Source organism: Sorex araneus, chromosome 4 (genome assembly GCF_027595985.1).
Source record: "Sorex araneus isolate mSorAra2 chromosome 4, mSorAra2.pri, whole genome shotgun sequence".
In the NCBI taxonomy this organism is placed as follows: domain Eukaryota; kingdom Metazoa; phylum Chordata; class Mammalia; order Eulipotyphla; family Soricidae; genus Sorex; species Sorex araneus.
In genome coordinates this window covers 211,217,016-211,230,644 of record NC_073305.1, presented here as the reverse complement: position 1 = coordinate 211,230,644, position 13,629 = coordinate 211,217,016, and the positions used below count along the sequence as shown (strand labels likewise).

General features: G+C 61.4%; 1 protein-coding gene across 1 annotated transcript; it reads right to left on the bottom strand.

Moving 5' to 3' along the window:
* Positions 1–1,331: 1,331 nt before the first annotated feature.
* On the bottom strand, positions 1,332–13,552 carry UBFD1 (ubiquitin family domain containing 1). Its single transcript, XM_055135115.1, has 7 exons — positions 13,312–13,552; positions 12,790–13,131; positions 11,583–11,791; positions 8,609–8,674; positions 8,405–8,510; positions 6,659–6,741; positions 1,332–4,695 (listed from the first exon to the last, which is right to left on the bottom strand). The coding sequence occupies exons 1-7, from the start codon at positions 13,334–13,336 to the stop codon at positions 4,585–4,587; spliced, it is 942 nt and encodes a 313-aa protein (XP_054991090.1). The 5' UTR covers positions 13,337–13,552; the 3' UTR covers positions 1,332–4,584.
* Positions 13,553–13,629: the final 77 nt, after the last annotated feature.

Below are 13,629 nucleotides of genomic sequence, written 5' to 3'. Positions count from 1 at the left end.
AGGGCTAAAATTAGCTATGGAGGAAAGGGGTGAACAAGAAACTTGAAAGTGACGAATTTCCTAAGGTTTCTCTTAGGAAATGTTCTCAAAAAAGCCCAGGGGAGGGCTGGAGCGATAGCACAGCGGGTAGGGCATTCACCTTGCACGCGGCCGACCCGGGTTCAATCCCCGGCATCCCATATGGTCCCCCAAGCACCACCAGGAGTAATTCCTGAATGCAAAGCCAGGAGTAACCCCTGAGCATCGTTGGGTGTGACCCAAAAAGCAAAAAAAAAAAAGCCCAGGGGACCAGAAGTCCGCAGAACAAAAGCAGCCTCGATCCTAAAGGATCCTCCCAGAGCTGAGGCAGGGGCTAGGGGTCCCCTCCACTGCTCACAGCTCGGAGGGGACTCATGGGTCAGTACAGCGAATCCAGGGGTCACACCCGGCGGGGCCCAGGGCTTCCTCCCGTCTCTGTGCTCAGGAATCACTTCCAGAGGTATGGGCGCTAGAACCCAGGCTGGCTGTGTGCAAGGAAGTGCTTAACCCGCTTTACTCTCTCTTGGCCCTGGGTCTTATGCCTGGTTTGCGGGGTTCCTCCTGCAGAAAGGGTCAATAGTTACCAAAAGGTGAGAAAACGCCAGAGAAGTCCCCAAGTATGTGGAGTGACCCTCAGCCTGGACATCCCCCGAGTCGTCAGTCCCAACCGACCTCTCCTGGGGATACTCAGCCCACCTGGGCTCAAGGCCCTGGTCCTGCAGCATCACGCTAGGTTGGGGTGAGGTAAAGAAGTGCAGTGTTGCTGACCCACCTTGGGGCCGGGCATCCCTAACCACTGAGCCTCCTCCCTGGCCCTCTGCCTTTCGGTTGCCAGGCGAAGACTCCAGAGACTGATGAGCATGACCCCTTGTAGCGATGCGGCAGTCTCCTACACCAGTGGAAGTGTCATGCTGGGGGTGTGACCTGACTGGCAGGCACACCTGTGAAGCCAGGTGAGAGTCCCGTGGGAGACTCCCACAGTCCAAACCCCTCCTGACAAATGAGACTTGCCCTCCATGACAGGGAATGAAGCTTCTCCCCTTCCCTGGTCACTGGCTCAGCCCTGAGGCCTTGGTAAACATGTCCAGGGGTACAGTGGCCAGTCAGGCCCCACCGGGAGGCTGGGGATGGGGAGGGTCAGGGCTGCACTGGTCTAAGGGGAAAATCCACTCCCTCAGGAACTCATTTTCCGAGCTTACAGTGAAGTGAGCAATATCCTGGCAGAGCCCTAGGGACCCCTAGAGGAGGTCCAGTTCCCAACCTCGGACCCTCCCCCCCCATCATCCGCGCATGAAGAACGGGCAGGAGAGAGATGTGGTTCATTATGAAACTTTAATCGAGAGACTAATCTTACAGGATAAACAATGAGACAGCTAGTCAAGGTTACACTTGGAAGGAAAAAAAAAAAAGAAAAAGGAAAAGAAAAAGAAAATTCCAGCAGCGCAAATCTATTAAGACTAAATACGTCCATCTCCGCCCACACAGGCATTGGATTTAAAAAACAAAAACCAGAACAGAGCGTACACCACAAGGAAACATGGTACTTACGTATATTGTCAAATAATTCGGCAGAACTCTTTAAGAAAGAAAAAGAGAGAGGTTCTTAGAAATGGAGAAAGCGGGAGAGCCCCCCGGCCAGGCAGGGCAGTTCAGCAGACGGCCCGCTCCCGACCAGCGGGCCCCGGACCCTGCTGGGCGCGGGCTCGGGGCCCCATCCACACCCGCGCCAGCGTCTCCCGGGGCCCCGGCATGACCCAAGCCCCCGGGGCAGCAAGAGCGCGGGCCCCCGCCGGAGGGCGGCTCCCTAGACAGCCGGGTGGGCAGCAAGCCCGCCCCGGCCTGGCCCTGCCCCGACCGGCCGCGCCCACCCCCTGCTCCTCTCGGCCCCTAAGGAAGTGGGGCCTGGCCTGGGCGGCTCCTCCAGGCACGTGGTTCAAGTAAGAAGAGGAAAGCCGGCCCCTTCCGTGGCGCCTCGGGGCCGATGGAGCGGCTAGGGTGGTCTCTTGGGCCCCGGTGCGGGGGGCAGCAGCGAGATGAAAACCGCTGCCCTGCCGAGAGCAGGCGGCTTCGCAACAAAGCGGAAAGGGCCCCCCCCAGCCCCCCAAGGCCCAGAGAGCCCCGCCGGGAGCCAGCAAAGACCTCGGGGCCGAGAGTCACCTTGGCCTTGGCGGCTGCCTCAAGAAGGAGAAGAAAGGCCTGATGTCTGGGGCCAAGACCTACAGGGGGACCCCCAGCGTGGCTTCCAGACAGGAACGCCACCTCTCAGGGGTCCCAAGAGAGGCACCCCGGGGCCTCCCGTACAGGCTGCGCCCGAGCTTGGCACAGGGCCACGGACTCCCAGCCCCGGGGGTCCCCGCGCCCTGGCGGGCTGCGCAGAGAGACTCCCGAGGAGGAAAGGATGAGGGATGCACAGGAGGAGCGACCGAGGGCGGGAGGAGACTGCCACTGCCACAGTTGTTCGTGCTGGATCACAAGAGACAGGAAGAGACCGCGCGGGGAACCGAGGGGGAATACTGCAAGAGGGGGGAATACTGCAGCGACCCGGACGTGGGATCTAGTCAAACGGGGGGCGCGGGGAGGGTCGCGTTCCCGGGGCGCCTGGCGCGGACGGATGGGCAGGCGGGAGCCAGAGCCCGGGACTGTTCTCGCAGCGAGCCAGGCTCCACCAGCCCGCGAAGAGGTGTCAGGCCGGTTATTACTTATAGACTGTATCTCCAAGGAAGGAAAAAGCACCATTGGACTTCAAATGAAAGGGCCCTGCTCACGGGGGCGCCCGCCCGAGCAAGAAGCGGGTTTGGCCTGTGGCGAAAGGAGCGTGAGGCCGGCGCTCACCGGGAGGAAGGGGGCGACCGAGGGGGCATTCCAAGCGAGCGAGGCTCGGACCAAAGTGGGGCGCTCTGCTCAGAGAAAGAGAAGCGGGGGGGCCCCCCCCAGAGGGCCGCTGTGACGGCCCCTTTTTTGCAAAGGATCTGGCACTTGTGCTGCCTCACCTGCGTCCCAAGGCCTCCGGGATGGCAAGAAGCAATTTTCCCGCCCAGATGCATGACTGGGCACCGACAACACACCATGAAAAAGCAAGACTGTCTCTACGGGCGAGATCCCGAACGCCAGCGGCGGAGGGGAGGGGAAGGGAGGGGAGGGCAGGGAACCGTCAGGAACTGGCTCACGAGGGAGAGTCGTCGGGGGCGGACACATGCGAGGACGTTTCACAGAATGAGGAGCAAAGGCCCCGAGTCCAAAGCACAGGGTGGGGTGGGGGTGGGGGTGGAGGACCCGCAGACAGCAGCAGGGCTCCAGCCAACAGCACGCAGGGGACGCCCCCGCCGAGAGGCCTTCCCGCATTTCAGAGTCCGTCAGGCCAGAAGGAGACAAGGAGTTCACGGGAACGAAGAACGAACGGAAGGGGCGGAAACTGCAAGGGGCCAAGCTGTCCCCAGCGGCGATTCCGTTTTCTTCCCCACTCATTTTTTTGGACGTTCAGAGCCGGCGGCCAAGCCCCGAGCTGGGAGGACTTCTTAGTGAGAAAGGCGGCAGCTGAGAGCCTGGGATGAAAAGGGCACTTGAACAGAATGCAGGAGCTACGAGGGCCAAATGGAGGCGCGTGATGGAAAGAATCATCAGACTGCTTTAAGAACTTTCTGGAACATCGCAAAGCAAGACGGTCCTCTGGGCCCAGGGGCGAGACGGCTGTGCCCACTGTCGTCTCCCTGGCCGGGGAGCAGGCCACGACCAGCAGCGCAGTGCCCCCCGGAGAGCGAGAGTGGGGACCCCGGAGGGCAAGATGTCTAGACAGGAGTCAACTGCAAGCGATGCTGCGGCTCGCGCCCCTGCCCTGCCGGAGACCGCGCCGTCCGGCGGATGCAGGCCAGGAGAGGAAGCGGCGATGAGGTACGAAAAAGAGGAACCGACATCTTTGGGTCTGAAAACAAAAACTCCAATCTAGGAAGTGAGAAAGCGAGAGACGGAGAGAATTACACTGGAATCAACGGATTAAGAAAAATACGGCCTGCAATGCCCCCGCCCCCCGACATGTTGCATACAACTTCATATGAAAAAAAAGATATAAAAACAACCCCCCTCATTACAATGCAGTCCACATGTTTGCAACCAAAGGTTTATGCAAATATTCCAGTTGAGATCTTTTTTCTTTAAAAAAAGACACACAAAAATTTAAAAAAAAAAAAAAAAAAAGAAAAAGAAAAAAGAAACCAGAAAGCTTTTTGATGATTCCTCTCTAAACAGAACTGGCAGGTCTACTCTTCAGCACATGTAAGAGTATTCCACACAACATGTTCGGAATTCAGATTTATTGATTTCCACCGCATGGACTTGAAAAATGGTATGAAGCTGACTGCAAGAAAGGGACCCGGTGAGGGTGAAGTTAAAATGAAGCTGATGGTGAAAGTCCATCACCCGTGGCTTCAGTCACCACATCGCCTTAGACTGGAGAGAGATTTTTGTTTTTGAATCAAGTTCCAGAACTCTGAAATCCGGGGATGCTGCAGGCCTCTCCCAGCAATGTCCTTCACTTTGGGTCAGTCTCCTGGGCCAGAGGTGAAAGTGCTTTCAAAAATACTGCCACTTCCCCAGCACAGTGTCTTTGATTGCATCCACATATTGAGTTGGAACCCAGTACACCCAGTAGTAAGAGGCTTCCGTGGGGCCCAACTGAAACGCCTGGAAGGGAAAAAGGAAAACCAAGCGGTACTTGAGAGGTCGGGAGATGAAGCGGGCAGCACAGCACACACACGGGGCAGGAAGGGGGGGGGCCGAGAAGTGGACGCACGAAGAAGTGGGGAGGGAGGCAAACGCGTGTGCAACGGGGCGCATTCTCCTGTGGGGACAGAGACGGACAGACGGACAGGAGAGGTGGGAGAGACGGGCGCACGGCCAACGCTGAAGCAGTGGTTCCCAAACTCGGGGTGGCCCGGGACCGTCCCAACTGCCGGGCCGCAGGACGCGGCCCGTCCTCAAGAATGCCCGAACCAGGGTACTGAAGCATTCAACGCCCGCCCGTGGCTGGTCTGCAGGAACAGAAAGGCTGGACAGGCCTGGCTTGGGGGCGATGGTCTGGGAGCACTGGGGCAGGCCCCAGAAGCGGTCCTCGGAACCGGGCGTCCAGCAGAAGGGCCGGTTGGAGAACCACTGCCCTAGCACAGCTCACGCATGCACGCAGACACAGGGCGGGGAGGGGCCAGGCAGCACGGTCAGGAACGGGGACACTCCAGACGCCACCTACATATCCATCAGGAAGGGGACACAAAATGAAAAGTGGTGCAGCCTATGTAATGAGTTATGGGAGGACTTTTTAAAAAGGATTTGCTGGATCTAGAGTTAAATTCAGACAGATCATACGGTCGTACCGGAAAAAAAGGAAAAAAAAAAAACAACAACAAAAAACCAAGTGAAGTTGCAGAACGATACATACCGTGATACCACTTATGAAAACTGAAAAAACACAAAACAACACTATATCTTGCTCATGGATATAGAGGAGAAGGAAAGCGTGGAGAGACGGAAGGACGAGGGGAACATAGGATGATGACAGGGGGAGACAGAGGGACTTTCAGAGAGGATAAACTGTCTTTTATTTAAAAGTGATCAAAAGCAAGTTACAAATTAGTCACAAGTTTCACTTTGGGGATGATGGGGACAGGAACTGGCATTCTCCATGCTTTTAAGCATCTCTAAAAAAATGGGATAATGCAGCGATCAACTCTCGTGGGGCTGAGGCAGCCACTGAGCGAGGGGCAGAAGTTCTGCCCAGAGGGACATGGGACACTTCCTGGGACACTTCCTGGGGCCAAAGGCACAGGTGCCCCTTACCAGGGTTGAGAAAGACAGAGGGGCCCGCAATGACTCGGAGAGAAATGGGCATTTCAAATCAATACGCTCTTGGCTCACTATACCCGTTTCTCTGGCCGCCCAGGGGCCCCCGCTGCAGTGCCTGAGACCCCTGGACCCTGGCTGCTTGCAGAGCGGGTCACAGACCCTCACGGGTCGGGCCGGAAAGATGATGCTTCAAAGGGAGCGACCACATCCAGATAAAAACGTTCAGATCCCACTTCTACAATGGGGAGCCAGTCCGTCTCCCGAGGTGGCCCCGCACCCACTGCAAGGCCCCCGCACACGCGGCAGAGATCCAAGCCGACTCTTCCCCAGTGCTCTGGGGGCCTGGCCCTGCAGGCACCCATTACCCACAGGGAGGTCACCCTGCTTGGCCCTGCAGGGCAACCTCAGGGTCCAGGGACCCGGCCAGGGAGCGTGGGGGCACCCCGGGCTGACCTCCCAGTCCCCTTCTACGGACTGTCCGGGCAAGTGGCCGCTCTTTAGAGTGACCGCTGCCAACCACACCCAGGCTCACAGCCCCCACCTCCCCCGGGTCCTCACCTCACAGAGGGGGCTGTGGGGGCCACCACCAGCACGAGGCCGGCGGGGTCACGCGAGACAAAATCTACAACCAACATCCACAAGCCAGTCCCCCGCTCCGTATTTATTCCCAGACTGAGAAGTGAAACTGTACAAGGAGGGAAGCCAGAGACGGGCCGCAGCCCGGCCGGGGAGGAAAGATCTAGGCAGACGGAGAGGACAGCGCGCCTTCGGGGGCCGGGTGCTCGGTCACGGCACGGCCGCTACTCACCATCATGTGGTAGTCCTCGTGTCCCTCGATGGGCTCGCTCACCACGTTCTTGATGGAGCCCATGGGCAGCTTCTCGGTCCGCTCTGCCCGAGGGAGCACAGCGGTTAGTCACGGGCCCGCCGGCTCCCCTGGGGGCCTTCTGCTCGGGGCACCTCCCCGGGCCGGGCCTGGCCGCTATCAAGGGCCATCGGTGCAGGGCCGCGTCTTCCCTGACGGCGTTCTGAAGTCCGGGTGACTAAGGACCCGAGAAATGCCTCTGGGACCTGGGGCCAGGGCAGCCTCGGGGCACTGCTCGGCTCGGGCCCTCCCCATCCCCAGCAGCCGAGCTGTCCTGATGGAACAGCAATTCCGACTCCCCAGGCGCCGTGGACCCAGAATGCAGGGGGCAGGTGACACAGCCCGGGGGCCAGGGGAGTGGACACAGAGCAGCGGCAGACACTCAGGGACAGGGTGGGGGGCGGGGGTCTTGGCAAGCACCTCAACGGCATCCAACACAAGGCAGCACCCCCTCGGTGGGAACAAAGTCTGGAAGGAGAATCTCAGGTGACCGAGCGGATCAGAATGAAGGGACGAGGGCCCGGCCGGGCTGCCGACTTGGGACACTCTTCCCCGTCCTGGGGGCCAGGGTCTGGGCGGGTGAGGGGAGCAGGGCCCGATGGGCTCCTTCTGGCCCCCACCACACTTTCTCAGGTGGCCCTGGCAGGACTTAGCTGGTCTATTTTTGTTTGGGGGGCCACCAGCAGCAATGTCAGGTCACTCCCAGGAGTACTGAGGGAACACTCGGGGCGGGGGGCCCATCCCACTGACCAGCTTCCCCGGCCCCTCCTCTGGCGCCTGAAAGAAACCGGCCGTCCTAAAATATCCTGAGAATTCCCCAAAGCAGGGATGTCTGGCCTCTCGAGGACTCGGAAGACAACCCGCAGTGAGGCCGGAGGCCCTCAGCACACGCCCCGAGGGCTCCTCCTCTGGGGGGGGGCTTCACAGAGGGAGTGGTGCCCAGACAAGCCACCCCACAGCAAGCCCAGGCCCCCAGAACAAGCTGCCGGGTGCCAGTGTGCCACCCCATCAAGAAAAGGGCCAGGGGCCAGAGTGGTAGCACGGCGGAGAGGGCGTTTGTTTGCCTTGCACACGGCTGATGCTGGGTTCGATTCCCAGCATCCCACAGGGTCTCCCAAGCACCGCCAGGAGTAATTCCTGAGCGCAGAGCCAGGAGTAACCCCTGAGCATCGCCAGATGTAACCCCCCCCAAAAGAAAAGAAAAGGGCCAGCTCGCTCTCTGGCCTGACCTTGGAAGGGGACTGCTTTTGTGCAGTGCTGGGGGGAACCCGGAGCCTCGCGCCCACGGGGCCCCAGCTCCGAGCGACACGGCCGGCAGCGGAGCCGGCTGTGAGCTCGGGAACACAGGGGAGGGTCCCGAGCTCTCAAATGCCAGGAGCCTCGGCTGAACTGAGGCCAGGCCCACACGAGAGCCCCTCGTTCCAGAGAGAAGTGACCAATTGCAGGCCAGGCAGGATGCACGCACAGGGCCCTGGAGACGGGACGGCACACCCCTCCGGCCAAGGGCAGGGCAGAGCCAGCCAGGCCAGAACCGGCCGGCGCGAGTGGAACATCCCCTCCTTACGGCTGGAGGAAGGGGTGGCCGGGGTCAGCCCGGGGAAGAGCGAGGCAAAGGGGTCCAAGGACAAGGCGCGCGCCAGGCAGAGCAGGGCTGGGCAGGGCCGGCCCCCCAGGCCCGGCCCCACATACCTTTCGTGCCGATCCACAGCTGGTCCTGCTCCAGCTTGAAGGTGAGCCGCACTTTGCCTCCTGACTTGTTGTACATGCCGGACAGGGGGACGGTGGGCAGGCGCTCCTGGGGGCAGAGGGTCAGTCACGGGGGGCCCCCCCAGCTCGGGGCAGACCGAGAAGGGAGCCGCAGGGCGTGCACCCGCTCGAGGGAGGCCGCCTTACCTGGGCGCCCTTCACAGAGGGCATCACATCTTCGGGTTTCCCTTTATCCAACACTTTCCTGTGTTGCTAAAGACACAAGGCAGAGGAGAGGGTCAGGGGCCGCCCGCGGCCTCCGCGGAGCGACATGTGAGTTCCCAAGGCCGCACGTTCCAGGGACGGGGTGCTCGGCCCAGAGGCCTCCGACGGGAGGCAAAGAGCGACCAGGCTGCCGGCGAGCCAGGCCAGGGACAAAGCGTCCCATCACCTCAGACGGAACTTCCATCTGGGGCTCCCAGAGCAGCCACCTGAAGTCCACACTGTGACCTGGACACGGGCCACGCCCTCCCCACACCCAGCCCTGCCCGAGGCGCCAGTGCCAAAGGGCTCTCTGGGCAGGTACGAAGGACAGACGTTCGCCACTTCATCTCCAGAGAAACCTGGTGCTGCTTGTGCCCTGTTTCACTGCCCAGTGAAAGGCGGGCGGGGCTGGGGGCGTCTCCCAGCGCTTCCCAGACCACCAAGCTCCGGGGACCAGGCGGTGCCAGCAGCACTCAGGGCAGGTGCCTTCCCTCCTGGACTTGCCCTCCCGCCCTGAGAAAGAACATCTCTCCCACAAACGTAGCAAACTCCTCTGGCTGCACACGCGTCCCCACTCCCTGCCTGCGCCCCCCGCCCCGGGCCTCACCCCCCTACCCCAGCGCAGGCCCGGCTTCAAGCTGTTATACTCCAAATACAAGTGATGCCTGCGACCAGGGAGGTGGCAGAGCGGGGGCAGAGCAGGAGAGCACGTGTGCACCAGTCCCTCAGCCCACGTCCCGACACGGCTCAGGGAAGGTGACTGGCCACCACAGAAGCTAAAGGGTACGAGGCCTTTGGCCCCAAAGCCATCCCGGGGGCAGCTCACGAAGGGTGGGTCTGTCTCACGACCTTCCCCTCCCCCAGCCGCCACGGTTCCTGCCGGCGCCAGCGCTGCTCCTGCCCATTGGGGCCTTGAGGCGGGCCAGCACTGCCAGGGATACAACTACGGGGCAGGCCGGGGTGAGGGGACAGTGGCTAAAGGCACCTGCCTTGGGGCTGGAGAGATAGCACAGTGGGTAGGGCGTTTGCCTTGCACGCAGCCGACCCGGGTTCGAATCCCAGCATCCATCCCATATGGTCCCCTGAGCACGGCCAGGGGTAATTCCTGAGTGCAGAGCCAGGAGTAACCCCTGTGCATCGCCAGGTGTGACCCAAAAAAGCAAAAAAAATAATAAATAAATAAATAAAAATAAAGGCACCTGCCTTGCACGCCTCCTGACTCAGTTCAATCCCCAGCACCCCATATGGTCCTCCGAGCACTGCCATGAGTGACCCTTGAGCCTAGAGCCAGAACTAAGCCCTGAGAACCGCCAGCTGTGTGGCTCCCTGCCAAGAGCCCCCAAAGCTTCTGGGGCAGGCTCGCAAGTACAGCAGGGGAGGTACTGGCCTCGCACATGGCCACCTGGGTTGTTTGATCCCCGGCATTCCATAGGGTACCGAGTGCCACCAGATGATCCCGAAACATTGCCAGGTGGGAATGTTTTTGCTCCACCTCCCAGCAAAAAATAAAAACTATGGGGCAGTGAGTGAGTAGAGGAAAAATGTCACTGGAGGTGGCACAATCCAGCTCACTCCCTCACCACCACAGCAGAAACCCTCTGGACTCATCAGCACCCACAGAGAGCACCAAGCACCCCCTGCGCGTGGGGCTACAGATCAGGGTCTTGGAAACAGCCCAGAAACTGCTCCCCGGGCCCACCCGTCACCGGCCTTAATGAAACCGAGCAGCATCAGAGGCTTCCTGTGACTCATCGTCTACAGGGCCCTTTTGAAGCCCTTCTCTGCGCCCAGGAAGACAGCTCCGAGCCTGCTGAGCTCCCATTACTAAGTCAAACCTGTATTTAAAGGGCATCTTAGGAGCCGGGTGAGACCAGTAGAAACGTCCCTCCTAACATGCCTGTGCCAGGTGAATTCACATGTGTGGCAGAGGCAGCCGGGAACACTGGACTGCACGCAGTGAGCTGGAAGATACAGTGACCCCCGCCACGTACACACATTCTGCATTCTGGGGGCCGATGGCATACAGACACCGCCAGTAAATGCACACCCAGAATCCTGTGGATGGTTGCTGCGGACTTTTAGATGGCAGGCAGACTTCACCTTTGATAAAGGAGCCGGTTTTGAAGCACACGTGCCTATATAGTTTTTGTTGCTATCTTTGGCCCACGCCTGGCAGTGTCCAGTGGTCACTCCTATGTGCTGGGGGAGGGATATTCTGGACAGTGCCTGGGTAACCACGCGGTGCCTGGTTCCAGAATGCATGAACTCTGACACGCTTGCCCAGCACGCGGCAGTCAAGGGCTTCCCGGCCCATCCGCTCACAAACGTTGCTTCTTCCAACCAGACTGGTTCCCCCTGCTTTTCCCGAGGATGAAAAGAATCGAAATGGCTGGAGTGAGAGCAAGACAACGTAGGTCTCTTCACCTAAGAGCCCAGAGAGCAGGTATGGAGCCCTGAGGTCACAGACCGAGGGGGGAAACAAACACAAACCCTCCAAGCCACTTTCCTTATCAATTTCGCTTGGCTGGGTCCTTGCACTGATCCCTCTCAGAGGAACCTCTGAAATCCATCATCTCTGGGCCTGTCTTGCTTGGGGAAAGCCACAAGCCCGAAGAGGAGTGGGAACAACTGAATAAACAATGGAATAAAGGGAGTGTGGGTGGGGGCAGGGCGTGGAAGACAGGACTCTTCCTAGCGGTGGCACTCCTCTCTGGTGCTCACCGGGACGAGAAAGCCAGACTTGCATCCTGCCAGCACCTGGCCTGCGGCCTGCCTGTCACAGGCCTTATGCTACAGCACGGGGCCCCGACACACTGACCGGCGATGGATGCCCCAGCTGCAGGCAGTGGCCGCCTCCCGACGGCGGCCTTGACTCCCCAGGATGCTCCAGGACGGACGGGCGCCCGAGGGGACTCACTTTCTGCCTGCAGAGCGGCTCCTTCTTGTTCTCTTCGGCCTTGGCGTCCTGCTGGGCAGCATCTTTGGGCGTGTTCACGGCTAAAACATCATTTATCGTGGAGCCAACCACCATGATCTTGGCGCCACTGGTCACTTTCATTTCTCTCAACGTCTTATCCTCAGGGACGAGGCCCTTGTACATGACTTTCTGCATGGCCGGCGGGAGACCTTGGGAAAGCGGAAGAGAAGTGAAAACCGCGGCTCCGTGGGACCAGAGCAAAAGTACAGCGGACCAGCGCGCGCGCTTGCCTTGCACGCGGCCGACCCAGGTTTGATCCCTGGCATCCCATCGGGTCCCCCAAGAGCCACCAGGATTCCTGAGTGCAGAGCCAGGAGGAACCCCTGAGCATCTCGGGGATTCTGAGTAACCCCAAAAGCCAAGAAAAAAAAATAAAAGAACCCAGACCACAGTCCTTCAGGCCCAAAGAGAAGGGCTCTACCACCGAACGTGTGACCTCTGCATGCTGGGGCTAGTCACCACCTCTCTGGGCCTGGAGCTCTGTGACAGAAAGGCAACAGCAGCTGCTTTGGCACTGATTTACGGGCTAAAATACAGCACCCATGGCAGTCCCAGCTCACTGGCCCCTACAATTCACTGCAAGTCAAATCACGTCCCTCAATCAACCATCATGCAAAAGCGATGACACAGGCGTCCACAGGTAGACAGACAGAAACCAGCCAGCTGGGCCAAAGTTCCTGCTTTTTTTATGGCGCGTCCAGACTCCACCGTGCTTCAAAGAAGAAATCATTGCAGAAGGGTCCAGCGAGAGATAAGATTAAGTCTCCGTGCAGGGCTGGGGGTGGAGGGGCTGGGGGGCGGGGTGAGGGGGGGTCGGTCAGGAGGCACGGCCGGCCATCAGGAATCTCTCCCCACCCCGGGCACGTTTCTGCGGAGCAGCAGCCGGCGACACATTCCCGGCCACATTCCAGATGCCCCGAGCGCGTGGCCGGGGGCCCCCTAAGGAGGCGTGCGGGCGGCGCGCGCCAGGGGCTCGGCTCAATCTCGGCCCGGCTGCTCCCATCTCCCGCCCCCTCCGCCCCATCCGCGGAAAGGGGGTGGCGGCCGGCACTTAACGGGGCTCCCGGGACCCCCCGCTACCCCGGGAAGACTGGAGTGGAGACGAGCGGGGGGTGGGGTGGGGGGCGGCGGGGAGGGGCGGGTTTACCCGTGATCGAGTGGATCTTCTGCTTGAGCTCCGAGCCGGTGCTGTCCAGGGGGAACCTCACGTCGTGCTTGGTCTTGTTCCAGATGATCTTCAGGTCCACCAGCTCCTGGCCCGCGCCGCCGCCCGCGTCCTCGCCGTTGCTGACCGAGGCCTGGGCCGCGGGGTCCCCGGGGGGCTGGGCCGGGGCGGGCTGCGGGCTGCCCCGCGCCGCGCCCGCGTCCTCCGCCGCCGCCGCCGCCCCCGCCGCCGCCGCCGCCTCGGCCTCCAGGCAGTTGAGGGGCCGCGCGGGCGCCTCGCCGGCCGCCGTGCCGGCCTCCGTGTCCATGCCAGGCTCCTCCATGCCTGCGAGGGGGAGGGGAGGGGGCGGTCACGCGCGGGCGGGGGTGGGCGCCGGCCGCGGGGCCGCGCGCGCCGCGGGGCGGGGGGGGGGGCGGGCGGGCGCCAGCGGCCCCCGCGGCCTCGGCCCCGCGGCCCCCCGCGCCCCGCGCTCCCTGCGCCCCGCGCCCCCCGCGCCCCGCTCACCATCCGGGGCCCCGGCCGCCGCCATGATGATTGTGTACAACCCCCACCGCGCGCGCAGGGGCCGCCGGGAACGCGCCCGAGCCTGGCCCCCGGCGCTGCCCCTGAGCGCGCCCGCGCCCGCCGGAAACAGGTGGCGGTAGCCTTGGAGACCCGCCTCCTCCGCTTCCCGGGGCCGGCCCCTGCCACGCTTTTGCTTTCCGGACCCACCCGGCACCCGGGTTCTGCCCCCTACAGGCCGGAGTGGGCCCGTCTCCCGTGCCGCCGGAGGAGAAGGAGGCGGGAGGAGGCCTGCGCCTTTAAGGGGCGGGGCCACGCGCG